This window comes from Pterocles gutturalis, unplaced genomic scaffold (genome assembly GCF_000699245.1).
Source record: "Pterocles gutturalis isolate BGI_N339 unplaced genomic scaffold, ASM69924v1 scaffold9494, whole genome shotgun sequence".
In the NCBI taxonomy this organism is placed as follows: Eukaryota; Metazoa; Chordata; class Aves; order Pterocliformes; family Pteroclidae; genus Pterocles; species Pterocles gutturalis.
This window is the reverse complement of record NW_010135731.1, coordinates 13,669-28,834: the sequence shown is the minus strand read 5'-3', so window position 1 is coordinate 28,834 and position 15,166 is coordinate 13,669. Positions and strand designations below refer to the sequence as shown.

Here is a 15,166-nt window from a genome sequence, read left to right as displayed (position 1 = left end):
AGGAAACTGTTTGCTTTCTTCCCAAACACTTTGTTGCCTAACTCTTATCGGAACCACACTCTGTCTTTATAGCTCATCTCAAAACTGTTTCAACTTGCAGTCCAGTCCCCACTTCCTCTGTTTGTACAGTGTTCCCTGGGAAGCTCCACCCTCACTTCCAGCTAATAACCAAGTTAACACGCAGCTTGTTTTTCCCAGTTTCTCCTTCACTTGCTCAGCAGCACTTGCTTTTTCATTGGCCACCAGCCTTGTGAGCTGTGATCGTCTGCACGTGGTGGCATTTGTGCAGGCAGTGGCAGCCCAGGACTTCAAGCAGCGTCTTCTGCTTGCTGCGAAGCACAGCATGATTGTGGGGACAGTCCTCTTCCAGTCTAGCAGCTATGGCAAAGAGGGCAAGCTGCTCTGCTGCCTTGGCGAGGAAACCTCTGAGCCTGGCGTGAGCTTCACAGGTATGATGCTCAGGGATGTAATGCTATGCTATCCCTTTCCTATATTTCTCCAAGGAGGACGTGGGTCCTTTCAAGTCTGTCTTTGTCTTGTAGAGAGACCAGCCATGGGCAGGACTGAGATTGCCTGCTTTTATCTGGGTTTTGGGATTATTGAAATGCTTAATTTTTCAGAGCAGTTAAACAGTATTTCAGAAATAGGGACCACTTCGGCACTTGATTTGATTCACTACCTCCTGCTCTTGGACCAAAGAGATTGGTAATTGTTGTGTTGGCAGCACAGGGTGGGGGACAAAACACCCCTTACATCTTGGCTGAATAGGAAAAGCCTTCATATCCGGAGAGAAGCAATTGTATTGTGGGAATAAAGAAGGAAGGAGATGGATGAAGCCTAACCTCCTCGCACGGTTATGTATTGTACACCAAATGATGATGTATGTTTTCTATTGTATAGGAAATGAAAGTGGTAATATATGATTTATGGTTAGCCTTTAACAGGAGCTGATATAAAACAAAACTTCCCAGTTCATTTCCTTACTCTTGGTGTGAATAGAGCTTGCAAACTGTGCAGTTGGAGGGGTATCATTTGTGATATGCTTTGGTTATCTTACTTTCCTTAATGAGGTCTATGCGGTTGTCATGTTTGACTGACCTTCCTTATCTTTACATATTGGATGGTATAGATCCCACACTGGATTGAGCAGCATAGGTTATTATGTAATACTCTGCAATAGGTACTTTTATATCCTGGTAAATTCCCCTTAAGTAGATATTGGGTAACCTTTACAGTTACCTAAGCATCCAGGTCACTCTGAAAATGAAAGCGAAGGCAGTTAGAGAGACATGAACTCTTAAAAGCATTTGATTTTTAGGTAATGTGATTTTTAGGTAAGCACTGTAGCTAAGTGATTGAAGCTCCTCATCAAACATTAACTTCTGCTGGCTTTTTTTGTACATAAAGCGGGTGTTAAGAACACGTGCCAGCCTCCTAGGCATTCCCGAGGGAGTGGTAGTATCCCACATCTGCTTTGAATCTGTGCTGGCAATCCAGCACAGCACCACAAATGGTTTCATGTGGGCAGAGCTGCTCAGCGCTAAGCAGCAGGTGGCATTTCTGCTGGTTATACCTTGGCAAAAGTGCCCGCTGCTGGGCTCAGTGTGGGCAGGCTTAGCTGGTCATGGGGTTTGCTGCAGCAGCTCTTAAGCTGAGCTGGTACTAGGCTGGTTCAGGGTTATCTGTCCAGTGTGTGGTTAAATGCTTAGTTCTGCTGTCTGTAAAGTAGGGGTTGGATGCTCAGTTGATGAGCTTTTCTGGATCGAGAAAGCAAAGGCATGCTTTGAATTAGAACAAATGCGTATATTTTTGTTTAAAGCCTTTACTATTTTCACAGATATATAATTGAAAGTAAGAAGTTATTTAAACACCATTAAAGTTTGGAGCTGAAAGGTCAGATACTTTTTGGAAACACTGCCTGCTTTTGTGTTTGCTCCTTAGCAGAGACATGTAAGTCAGATTTCTTGTATAGCACATTTACTGAGTGGCTTTGCTTAAGGCACCAAAACACTCTCCCTAACACAAGTCACTGTAGGAGTATAAAGAATGTATTATTTAATTAAATATGTATTTTTACTCTGTAAAGAGAGATTGATTTAGGAACTGGTGTTCTTTACTGGTGCTTAACAACTGGACATGGACATGCATATGCACACACCCAGCCCTAAAAAACACCAGTGGGATGTGGGCAGCCATGCTATAATGTAGGTAGCTGAGCAGACATTGGGATTTCCTCTCTTTTCCATGATAGCACCCAGCCTGATGGGTTAGTATGTTCTAACTGCAGTCAAGAAATGTGTGTAAATACTGTATCTGCAGATAGTGAAATCAAAGAAGTGACATTTTGGTGGCTTAATCTCCAGTCACTTCTGTTCTTGCCAGGAGAACCTTGATAGGGTGCTGCTTCGACAGGGCTCGCAAGGTGGGTTATTAAGTAATTGCAAGATGAGCAGGTTATGCAAGCAGTATTACTCTGAATGATAACCAGAAATGCCATCAAAAGCCACTTAGCTACGTGTTTAAAAACGAACCAGAACAAAGCTCAATCACTGACTTTCTCATGTACCTACAATACAGTTGGAAAATTGGATGTAGATGCTGGGAAACCCCCTATGTCCTCGTTTTCCAGGCTTGAGCTCCGTCCTGTGACACAGATTTGGCATATGTTTGCCTATTACTTGGCACAGGCCTCTTCCTGTTTCATGTCTCGCTGACTTCCCAGTTTTCCTGTCCTGTACTGCGTTTGAGCTCTTTGTTCTCTTTTCAAAAGTGCCTTATAGACTAGCTCTCACTCCTGAATGTGAATCTCCTGGGAGCGTGGGGAGGGGGCAGTTCCATGCACATGTTCACTGGCAATGTTCTACTTAAAAACATCCTGGGCCTGACTTCTCAGCCCCTCGGAAATGGGCCAAAACAATGACTGTAAAGTAAAGAAAGCCTTAGATTTTTTTTAAAGAGGACTTTTTAAGTTTGGTGCATTTAATGAAATGTTCAACAAGAGAATTTGGAAATATGTATTGGGAGCAGGAACTTATGTCAGTTGTGCCACCAGAGAAAATATTTGTATCTTTACACCTTCATATTTTTTTGCCCCCTTGAGCAGCCCATATGTATGAAATGACATCATCACTCTTTCTCTTGTCTTAATATTGAAATTTCTTCTGCTGCATGTTCCTGGAAAACCTCTCCATGGGTTAGAAAGCCAATGATGGTCTCAGCATAGCACTGCCATGAAGTGTTCAGACAATTTTGCTTTTTACTACAGTTGTTTACAAAACACTGTGTATTTAGATTGTTCTTCTTTTGTCTATGAAACAAGCCTGATTCTTCCCCTCACTCCCTTGTACTATCAAGTTTGCATCAGTTGTCCCTTGAAACAGCAAACCAGAACTGCCTGGGCACTCAGGAACACTGCTGCTAAACACCTAGCATCACCCTGACTACTTTCTGTTCCTGTCAGTTTTCCACCTCTTCTTTAAACACAGTCTTGAAATGTATTACAAATCTCTGCTGATACTGAATCACTTACTGTCCCAGTTACCTGTAGATCTCATTTGTGCCATAATTCAGCCTGTCTTACCTTGTATTTGTAATGTTAGTTTCAGATCCAGGCTATCTACTTAAGCCACAGAAGCTATAGACATAAAACTTAACATTTCAGCATCAAAAGGTTTCCTTCACTACTTCACCTAATAAAAAAAGCACTTTAAATTTCTCACTCATTTTTTATCTATGAATGCTCAAATACTTTCAAATAGAGGTGTATATGAATAGAAGTATATATAATACACATTAAATATAAATTTTATATACATAGCTTGCTACTTGGTATATGGGCAGTTAATCCCCTTCTCCAGCCCCTGTTAGAAGTAACCTATAGAATCAACAGTCGGCAAAGCGGGGATTGAAAACGACCGATCTAAGACGTGCAGGTGTGGTGTTCGCTTTCCATAAGGACCATGTTGTGCGGTAGGAGCGTTGCTCTGCTGTATGCTGGGTTTTGATCTATTTACAATTGTACACAAAGTAATTTCCTCTTCTGTTCTATTTTCAGAGGCCCTGCACCGCCCCTATGGTTGTGATGTTGAACCCCAGGCACTGAACGAAGCCATCAGATGGAGCTCCAAGGAGAACCTCCTTGGAGCCACTGAGAGCGATCCCAATCTTTTTGTTGCACTTTACGATTTTGTAGCAAGCGGTGACAACACACTCAGCATCACCAAAGGTAAGCCTGGGAATTGCAGAGCAGCTACTAGGTTGAAAACTTAGCAACAGAAAACAGAAAGCATAATCCTTCCCCAGACAGGAATAGGAATGAGCACAGTTAGAGAAGATTGTTCTGTAAACTGATGGTTGTAAGCAGACAGTCTCTCTCACTTGTGTTGGAGGGACACCTGCCGGGCAGTTCTCCTAGTACAGACAGACACAGGTTTGTATAACGCTGCCAAACAGTCTAGCCCAGCTACAGTTGTTCTGTTCTAGGCTCCCTGAATCACTGGGCCTGGGAGGCACCTATTTTAGGGAGGAGCAGAGGAAAGCCTTTATATTATTGATAATAACAGAATTCAGCACTTTCAACTGGGGAAAATCAAGAATTAAGAATTGCATGGAGATTTTCTGTTTTTGTTCAGTACATATATCAGAATATGACCTGCTGCTGGGCTGTTTTAAATCACATGCCATTTAAGGCTTCCAAAAGGAGACAAACCGCATTCCTCCAAAAAAAAAAAATCTCTTTCTAGTGTAAAAATCTGGACTACAGGAAGCTTTTTGAGTTCATCACTCACACTGCAATAAATTAGGGAACTAGGTATTCTGTCTGAAACTTTACTTCATAAATACTTTATATATAGGAGTTTAGTTATATCTTGTGCGAATTTTTACTGTTAAGCTACAAACCCAGGCTTAGGCAGCTGATAGTGAGTGTTTCCTTTAATGAGATCCAACAGATTGCACTGTGCTTATTTTGCTTTTTTCTTTCTGGTCATAGGTGAGAAGTTGCGAGTCCTGGGTTACAACCAGAATGGTGAATGGAGTGAGGTACGTTCGAAGAATGGGCAGGGTTGGGTACCAAGCAACTACATCACACCAGTGAACAGCCTGGAAAAGCATTCATGGTACCATGGGCCAGTGTCACGCAGTGCAGCGGAGTATCTGCTGAGCAGTCTCATCAATGGCAGCTTCCTGGTTCGTGAAAGCGAGAGCAGCCCAGGGCAGCTATCCATCTCGCTCAGGTACGAAGGACGTGTTTACCACTACAGGATCAATACCACCTCAGATGGAAAGGTAAGGATCTCTGGACAATGCTGTGGGGAGAGGAAATAAGGATATTAATTAAGAGATTATACAGAATCTCAAGTTGCAGACTGTTAGAGGAGGAGTGTGTGTGAGATAAAACAAGTCCACTGTTTATTAATGTAAAAAAGGGCACGTATGCCAAGAGTTTGGTGGTGACTCACCAAACACCACTCTGGAAGAAGTGCAGACAGTACTTACCCTGACTGAAAGTAGCTAGGGAGCAAAGCAGTTGTGGCTTGATGTGGTGATACCTTTCCATTGGTTGGTTTACTGAGAACAAGCAGAGCTTTGGTAAGTCAGCATTTTTAACCTTGATCAGATAGCAGTACATTGTATTCAGAGATGCAGAAACAGGCTTTCTGCTTGGCTACAAGAATTACAGTTTCTAGTCCTGTAAAGCATGAGGGAGGAGGCAGCACTACTCTCAAGTCATAGCTTGTATCTTAGGTGCTTTCTGCAGGTAAAAATGGCACAGATTAACATTCATTAACCCAACAGGGTGAAATCAAATACTGTAAAATCTGGTTCTCTGATTATTTTTTTTAACATATTAGAATGTTTTTACTGTACTTGTTTTCCAGTGTTACTGAAAGCTTCCAGCTGGCTTCATTTAAGTAGATACCTGGTTCTTTCTTAACAGGTATATGTGACAGCAGAAAGCCGTTTCAGCACTCTAGCAGAGCTAGTGCACCATCACTCAACAGTAGCAGACGGACTGGTGACAACTTTGCATTACCCAGCACCCAAGTGCAATAAGCCCACTATCTACGGAGTGTCCCCCATCCACGACAAGTGGGAGATGGAGCGGACTGATATTACCATGAAGCACAAACTTGGGGGAGGGCAGTATGGTGAGGTGTACGTTGGTGTCTGGAAGAAATACAATCTCACGGTTGCTGTGAAAACATTAAAGGTGAGTTTTCAGATTGTTATGCATTGTTCATTTATGATAAGGGTAGGGAAATTGTAATGTTCTCAATTATACCACCTAACGATACGAATATCAGAAAATGGAGTGTGTTGATATACTTGAGAGTAGCTTTACAGAACGCAGTTAGCTTATCAAACTTGCACCAGCGCATGTGGCTTAGAAACAGTTTGGAATTTTGGCCTAGCAAGCACCTGCAGGAACTGCATCTAAGTCAGATCTGTAGAAACGGTTACCAAGTCCATTTCCCTTCCCTCAGAAGAGCTGTGTAAGCTTCAAAAAAATCAAAGGTGTTGGAAATACCTTCTACAACCTCTCTTCTGCTCCTGGAAAAATTCAGCTTCTCCGTTTATCTTTCTTTTCAAAACCTTCTGTTTGTTTCAACATCAACAGCTACAATTCTACGTACCCCCTAAGTAAGGTCAGTTTGTCTAGCTAGGCAGGAGAACCAAGTCAGTGATCCTGAGTCTCTTCCTCTCACAATAGCTACCAACAGAAGAAAGCCTGTCACTTTCTGGGTACTGCAGATCTGTCACTTGGCAATGCTGCAGGCCGGCCAGGCAGCTTTTCAAGGTTGTTATATTTTGCTTTGGTAAAAGCCAGAACAGCAGAAAGGAGACAGGGATACCATCATCTATTTTTAGCTAGGATATGTGGTATCAAGCAGACCTTGGTCATGAAGATAAATTTTCCCTTCTTTTGCCTCTCTGTTTATCTAGGAAGATACCATGGAGGTGGAAGAGTTCTTGAAAGAAGCTGCTGTGATGAAGGAGATCAAGCACCCAAATCTAGTGCAGTTGTTAGGTTAGTGAAATTCCTTGCTCTGTCTGTTCTTACTTGAGTTTCTGCCAAAATGAAATCTGTCTTGCAGTGGCAGATTTTCTGTATTTATGTAACTCTCTGAATCAGGTCAGGTTATGGGGTGGTATTTTTAACAGCTTACTTCTTTATGTAGTATTGGAGCTAAGAGACACTAATTTTAAATAAAACATCAAATGTAATAACTTGCATTAGTAGACAGCTTTGCTCTTGAGGCATGCCTATGCATTATATAGAAGTTTGCAATATCAGCCTCCTGTTAGTTTGTACCCTTGGCCTTAGACATGCTCCAGGGTTTAGTTACCAGGGTCTGATTCCTTTTCTGCCAAGTTAAATCAGATTTACAAAATTACTTATCTTTACTTATTTTTTTCTGATAGAACAGAACAAAATTATAAGAAAATTCAAAGTGAAAGAAAAAAAATTATGTTGGAAGCACACTGTTCTTCATAATTCTCAGGGATATTTATAGAAAAAGATGCACTAAATAGAAAAATCAGTCCATAGTTAAGCAGAAGACAACCAGATCACTGCTTCTGTAAGGGACCCTGTGTATCGCCAAATAAGTACATAAGGTCAAGGCAGTGAAGATGCAAGTCAGATCAAACAGCACACAAATGGAAGAAATCTGCAGGCTTTACAGCTTGGCTGTGCCCTGTTTGTTTCACTGACAAATGCATGATATGATGATCACTGTTAAATAGCCTGCATAGCTGTTAATTCCACATGTACAAAGATTCTTAAGGAGACACCCTAAACCTTTACTAGTGTTTAATTGCCTTTGGACTTTTGCTGCTTTCAGGAGCAAAGCTGTCAAGCCAAGCCTAGGATGAAAGGAGAAATGTGAAGAATGTGAAGGCTTTTAATAACGGCAACTATTCTGTACCCATTTAAAAAACAGGCACAGATGAAGTGTCTGCCCAGCCCTGTCTGGTTCCAGGGGTATAGACTAAAAGATTTCTCATCAGAGAGATGCATTTTTGCTCTTTCTGATGTATAGTGTAGTTGTGTTTCACTCCTGTATGTGCGTAACGGTATAAACAGGCATTCAGCAGCAGTGCTGTGGGTGTTCGCAGAGATTTGACATGAGTATCCTGTTGCCCTCCTCCTCTGCTAATACATACTTTGTACATAATTGCAATGACTGCAGCAAGCAGTCATCTGAGGAATGCGTGAGAATGCTGCTTTAGGAGCAGGTCGCACCGTGCTGATCACTTACCCAGCTAGCACACATGGAAGGGCTTCACATTACTCTGTCATGACATTTCAGTCTGGAAATCTTGCCAGTTGATAGGTACCTACTTCCAGTTGGCCACTCTCTAGCCTTAGGAAGGAGGACAGGAGAAAAAAAAGCAAATCATATGTGTTCAAAATAACTCCCATTTCATTCTGTAACCCTCCAAAGAACGGAACTACTCCTTCATGTATATTATATAGGACTAGTGGTGTTTTGATAGACGTGTTTCTCTCTATCCGTAAAGTGGATGGACAGATAAATAGACAGAAGCACTGACCTTTAAGTTGGGCTGCACTGGTCTGGGTCATTTAGATGGAAGTCTTCAATTTTCAGAGAAACACTTACTGGTACAAAATGCAACAAATGAAGTAATAGTGGTAAGCTAGAGAAGAAAGGGAAGCTTTATTCACATACTCCCTCCTCCTCACTGCTAGGTGTGTGTACCCTGGAGCCACCCTTTTACATTGTGACAGAATACATGCCGTACGGGAACCTGCTAGACTATTTACGGGAATGCAACAGGGAGGAAGTGAGTGCTGTTGTGCTACTCTACATGGCCACCCAGATCTCCTCTGCTATGGAGTACCTGGAGAAGAAGAACTTCATTCACAGGTGGGTGAAGTCACGCAGAGCTGGTACAATCTCAGATTGCAGCGATGAGCAGGCCACCAGTGTGGTGGCCCAGGAATTCCTCCTTTTGGGGAGGTTTTTCTTCCAGAGTTGGGTTTCACACTGGCTTATCCGTTGGCTCTTTTGGTTTCAAATACTGTCTTGCAAGACCTTCTCCCCATGACTTTCATAGCAGACTGTCATGGTTTAACCCCAGCTGGCAATAAGCACCCCATGGCTGCTCACTCACTCCCCCCGCAGTGGGACAGGGGAAAGAATCAGAAGAGTAAAAGTGAGAAAACTGGTGGGTTGAGGTAAAGACAGTTTAATAGGTAAAGCAAAAGCCGCGCACACAAGCAAAGCAAAACAAGGAATTCATTCACTACTTCCCATTGGCAGGCAGGTGTTCAGCCATCCCCAGTAAAGCAGGGCTCCATCATGTGTAATGGTTACTGGGAAGACAAATGCCATCACTCTGAATGTCGCTCCTGTCCTTCTTCTTGCCCCACTTCTATATGCTGAGCATGATGCCATATGGTATGGGATATCCCTTTGGTCAGTTGGGGTCAGCTGTCCCAGCTGTGTCCCCTCCCAGCTCCTTGTGCACCCCCAGCCCACTCACTGGGGTGGGGTGAGAAACAGAAAAGGTCTTGACTCTGTGTCAGCACTGCTCAGCAAAAACTAAAACATCCCTGTGTTATCAACACTGTTTCCTGCACAGACCCAAAACATAGCCCCATACTAGCTCCTGTGTCAAAAATTAACTGTGTCCCAGCCTAAACCAGCACACAGCCTTACAATCTTGTGCCCGACTGCCTGACAACTATGAAAGTGAGCATTGTCCTGTTCTGATGTATGCCCTGTGTGCAAGATGTTGTCAACCACAATGTCCTATTTTAATCTAGTCAGATGAAGCTGTGCCATAAAGCTGTTCAGTGTGTGATGAGCTGCTGATCTCATCCTGTTCTTAGCAAATACAAACTTCTCATCGTAACAGCTATCATTACTGGAAATTTAATAGAATTTAAAGAATGAAACCTAATCCTGATTTACCTTATTGCTCCTAAGAATAAATCCACTCAATTTCTGACACGGTTTAGAGGAAAGCTCACATTACCTTTGCCTGCTGTGTAAAAAGACTGCTTCCCAGTTCAGAAGAGACGGACAGGCTGTGCGACCAGAACACTGTATTCAAAAGCCCTGCTGTTGCTCCAGCAAAAGTGTGTGCTTTTTTCCTTTATACAGGGACCTGGCAGCGCGGAACTGCTTAGTTGGAGAAAATCATGTGGTGAAGGTGGCTGACTTTGGCTTAAGTCGACTTATGACTGGAGATACCTACACAGCTCATGCTGGAGCCAAGTTCCCAATCAAATGGACGGCTCCTGAAAGCCTGGCCTATAACACCTTTTCAATCAAATCAGATGTGTGGGGTAAGAAAACTCCACTTCAGTGGTCTGTTCAGTTCCATTTTGTTTTTCTTTGCCAGCCTAGACAGTAACTTCCTTTCTAGCTTGGACAGAAACACTTGGGGAGGAGACAGTCACATGCCAGGGCACAGCTTCATGAATCAGTAGCATTTTTAGCATGTGTTCACCTAGACTGGCCTGAAATATCTGCAAGAAAGAGATGCTGCCTCAAGCTGCAGTACAGGCCCCAGTGTAATGAGCAACACAAGAAGAAGGCAGACTTACGACCAGGAATTTTGTTTTTTTTCTTTTGCAGCCTTTGGGGTGCTGTTATGGGAAATTGCTACCTATGGGATGTCACCATACCCAGGCATTGACCTCTCTCAGGTGTATGATCTGCTGGAAAAGGGCTATCGCATGGAACAGCCCGAGGGGTGCCCTCCAAAGGTTTATGAACTGATGAGAGCATGTAAGTATCTTCTTCCAGTTTGGGGGACAAAGCCTGGGAGGGGTGGGAGAAATCTGTAGTTATCTCTGAAGGCCTTGCTTCTTATGTGCCATTTTGTTGGCTAATGTGGAAAAGGCCGTGTCACCTGAGACGTTCTTGGTTACTGATGCAAAATGAGTCTGGTCTCTAGGGAAAAAGAATTCACTCTCAAAACCTGCCATCTCTGAGTACAGCTAGATCGCACTTTGTGGCAAATTGTGCTGGTATTTTGTCAGTAGGACTCTCACTGTGCAATCACAAAGTTAGAAGGATGTTTAGTTCTCTGCAAACACAGCACCTGTGCAGCAGCCGTGTAGTTGACAAGGTTGCACAAAACGCATCCTCCAAGCACGCCGTGAAAAGCTCAATATACAGTACTCCATAACAAATCGAAAATCTACTAATAAAAGACCAAAAGCTACAGTGTGCCGCAGGAAGACAGCAACAGAATTTAAGAGCATTGCCAATCTCATTCAGTCTCGCAAGAGCAGAGAGTATATTGGGCAAAAGGCTGTAGATCCTAGGGAGCAAACCAGGCCCTGCTGTTGAGCAAGGTAAGCGGCCCTGAGCAGAGAGACCCTGTCAGTGGCACCAGGGTGGGAAGAGCCTCCTTGGTGCTAACTCGGGCAATCTGTGTGGCCCTCAATGTACAAGACAGACAAACCAGGACTTTGAGGCCATTCTACAGCCTGTCTCCAGCGATGTGTGATCCTCAGCATGTCAAAGGATGAACTTCAGTTACGAAACAAAGAAGCTGAGTAGTGATGAAGGATATTGCTTCAAAAACCCTTCAGGAAGCTGACAAAAGCCCAAAAGCAGGGAATTCATATGATATTAATGGATCCCAGTATGAGCAGAATACCAGTCACTTTTCAGACCCTGTGGTGAATCGACAGGCAGTGCTTCCAGAGTACATTCCCCTAGTGCAGATTTCTAACTACGGAAGTTACGCTTGTCATCATACCCTTTCATAACTTTCTGAGCTCCATCTTGGAGCAGTGCACTCTCTTCCTCTTTCCCCCACAGGGTCCACACATTCTGGTTTTGGAAGGCTCTGCCTGAATTTCAGTATTAAGAGCATGTGAGCAGAATGTTTCCTGGAGTTTTGCACACAGTTATCTGTGACTGGGTTAGATGAGTTCAGTCCAAACAGCTGGGGTAGCAAACATGGAATTCTCCTTTGCCGAAAAAAATCAGGAAGAGGGATGGGGAGACTGGAAAAAGCTGCGGAGCTGGCAGAGAGCTGGGATTTTTAGAAGTGATTCCTTCCTCTCAAGATCTGTTTGTTAGGATACAGTAGGGTCACTGACTGCTGCTATGAATTAACATCTATGAATTACTCTAAAGACTGTTTAATAGTAGGAGATCAGAGTCTGACTGCAGTTGAGAAAGCTTACATATTTTCTGTCTCCTTGGGCAGAATAGAAAATCATCTCCTACCTGTTTCAGGCTTTGAGATTTACTCTGCTTTCTCACTTTGCAGGTTGGAAGTGGAACCCACCAGACCGACCATCCTTTGCTGAGACCCACCAGGCCTTTGAAACCATGTTCCACGACTCGAGCATCTCAGAGGGTGAGAGCGCCTGTTGCCTTATTTCTGAAACAGTACTGGAATTTATCCCCCTGAGAACTAGCTCTTGTGGATGGGCTTTTAAGGTTCATCTGCTAGCTGGGGAGGTTGTGAGAGGCTTTGTTCCTTACTTAATTTCTTAACTATAAGTCTGCAAATACATGCTCTTAATTGGTGCACAAATGCTAAATAAACTTTAGACATATACCAGTGTAGGGGACAGTACAGTAATTCATCTGGGCACCAAGATGCCAAAGAGTTAATTTAGAGAATATTTTCTCCTCCATTAGAGGAAGCCTCTTGTTTCCCAGACTGAAGAGTAAGGAATAGTGAGTGATACTGAGAGAAAGATGTATGCATATTACAGTCCAGTACTGACTGCAGCAATTAGGTAATGAAATATTATTCTGTCAGCTTTCATTTTTAAAAAGGGTGCCTTAATCTCTTGATTTTCTACTTAGATACTTCTAGGAGTGAATCTGTGCAACTCAGCTCTCAAACATAATCAACTAGGAGGTAAATACTGGTGAGAAGTGTGATAAAAGACAGCAGACAAGCAGAACTGTCTCAGCAACTTCTAAGTTTTTAAATTAAATACAAAGCTGATCCATCCGCTTCCCTACTACAGAAAAAAACACACCAGATCAAATTCTACCAGAGAAAATCTAAAATAGGCACATCAAGTGGCCCACACAAATGCCAACCTGGCTGTGGCCAGGAGGTTGTGGGTTTTTTTCAGTCACATACGTTGTGTTGGTGTTGGGAAGGAAACATGCAGTCTTCATTTCTAATAGGGAAGTGTAGGGCTTTGCCTCAAGCAAAGCAGCTTAGATCCAGATCCAGGGAGAACACAACTTTTGGTGGGATCCCAGGAACATCAACAGGAGGCACCTTAATTAAAAACAGAGGCAAATGCATTCAGTGCTGGCTTTAGCTCTTGAGCAACCCATAACCCAGCAGAGAGCTAGATTCGCACCAGACTGCTTGTACAGATCCTGACACTCTCTTCTTTTTTTGCTGCATTTGTGAATACATAAATGAGTTTGAGAGCATTATGAAAAACATCTTACCCTGTATACCTCTGCACCTGAGCAAAAGCTAAATCCATAAACTATGTATTTCTCAGTCATGTATGTCTTCTTGCTAGTGTGGGTTTGCAGTAGAGACACAGATTTTCTCTTCCTCTTCCTTTGCCGGTCTCTGTTCCATCTATTCCCTTTTTGGTATTTTTTTTTTCCTTACAGAGGTAGCAGAGGAGCTCGGAAGAACAGCCTCCTCCTCCTCCATAGTTCCTTACTTGCCCCGGTTACCCATGCTTCCCTCCAAGACTAGAACACTGAAGAAACAGGCAGAGAACAAGGAGAACATTGAAGGAACACAAGATACTGTGGAGCACTCAGCCTCCAGCTCAGCACCAGGTATGGGCAGTGGGACAGTGGCAGTGAGGCCACGTGTTCTGGGATCAGCTTGCTGCTGGTGTAAATTGCCAGGGAAACAGAAGAAAACAGAACAACATGACACGGGAAGGTGCTTTGCACTGCTATGTCCTTAGGGCTGTTGGCCATCTCAGCAGCCCAATTATATACTAGCAAAATAGAAAACACTGCATATTTTACATTTAGTTTTGCTGTTTTTTTTTTTTTTTTTAATGGCAGCTTCAAAACTAAAGTTGACAATGCAACAAGAGATTTTCTTTTATACTTGTGGTATTTGGGGAAGGAGAAAAAAGCTACAGAAAGGGAATAAGAAACTGGAAAAAAAGAGCAACTTCACTTTCTCCTGAAGTCTCTTCTAAGTAACCTCCTCAGTATAGGCAACAGACAAGTCATGCATGCAGAAGAGGAAAAAAAGTTTGGAAAAAAAAAAAATCAAAAGCACACCAGCCTCACACAAAAATAAAAGTGCTAGCTGCTTCTCTCAGTCTATCTCTGCAGAACCTGGGCAGCTAAATATGCCAGGCCCATAAATCCCACTGCAGGATAGGAAGGTGGAAATGGAAATTGATTTTGCAGATTCACACTTGTTTCTTCTGCCTAGGTTTTATCAGAAGCACACAGCCAACAAGTGGGTCTCCTGCACTGCCTCGCAAGCAGAGGGATAAGTCACCCAGCAGCCTTTTGGAGGATGCCAAAGAGACCACTTTCACCAGGGACAGAAAAGGTGGCTTCTTCAGCTCCTTTATGAAGAAGAGGAATGCTCCCACGCCTCCCAAGCGCAGCAGTTCCTTCCGGGAGATGGAGAATCAGCCCCATAAGAAATACGAGCTAACGGGTAACTTTTCATCTGTTGCTTCCTTACAGCATGCGGATGGGTTCTCTTTTGCTCCCACGCAGCAGGACGCAAGCCTGGTGCCACCCAAGTGCTATGGTGGGGGCTTTGTGCAGAGGACCTTCTACAATGATGATGGCACTGGTACCAGCAGTAGTGGGGGCATAAGCACTGGTGGTGGGTGGTCGGGTATCACTGGTTTCTTTACACCACGCTTGATTAAAAAGACCCTGGGTTTACGAGCAGGAAAACCCACTGGCAATGAAGAAGCTTCAAAGCCTTTTCCAAGGTCAAACTCTACATCTTCCATGTCCTCAGGGCTTCCAGAGCAGGATAGGATGGCAATGACCCTTCCCAGAAATTCCCAGAGGTCAAAAATCCAGCTGGAACGGACAGTGTCCACCTCCTCTCAGCCTGATGAGAGCACAGGGAGGGCCAATGACCTGCTTCCCAAAAGGTTTGAAGAAGGCCCTGCTTTGACCAGAGAGAGACCAAAAGCAAAACTCTTGCCGAGGGGTGCCACAGCACTCCCTTTCCGAACCCC

General features: G+C 43.5%; 1 protein-coding gene across 2 annotated transcripts in view; it reads left to right on the top strand.

Annotated features, from left to right (window-relative positions):
* The first annotated feature begins 343 nt into the window (after positions 1 to 343).
* Positions 344 to 15,166, top strand: part of ABL2 (ABL proto-oncogene 2, non-receptor tyrosine kinase) — a 15,730-nt gene continuing 907 nt past the window's right edge. The window contains exons 1-12 of one of the 2 annotated variants that reach the window (XM_010082014.1): positions 344 to 449; positions 4,055 to 4,225; positions 4,991 to 5,286; positions 5,939 to 6,211; positions 6,946 to 7,030; positions 8,717 to 8,894; positions 10,137 to 10,321; positions 10,614 to 10,766; positions 12,268 to 12,357; positions 13,599 to 13,772; positions 14,392 to 14,625; positions 14,941 to 15,166. The exon at positions 14,941 to 15,166 is cut by the window's right edge and continues 907 nt beyond it. In XM_010082014.1, coding sequence (XP_010080316.1) covers positions 344 to 449; positions 4,055 to 4,225; positions 4,991 to 5,286; positions 5,939 to 6,211; positions 6,946 to 7,030; positions 8,717 to 8,894; positions 10,137 to 10,321; positions 10,614 to 10,766; positions 12,268 to 12,357; positions 13,599 to 13,772; positions 14,392 to 14,625; positions 14,941 to 15,166 — 2,171 coding nt within the window. Of the gene's footprint in view, positions 450 to 4,054; positions 4,226 to 4,990; positions 5,287 to 5,938; positions 6,212 to 6,945; positions 7,031 to 8,716; positions 8,895 to 10,136; positions 10,322 to 10,613; positions 10,767 to 12,267; positions 12,358 to 13,598; positions 13,773 to 14,391 lie in introns of both variants that reach the window. The other variant, XM_010082013.1, reaches the window with a different exon arrangement.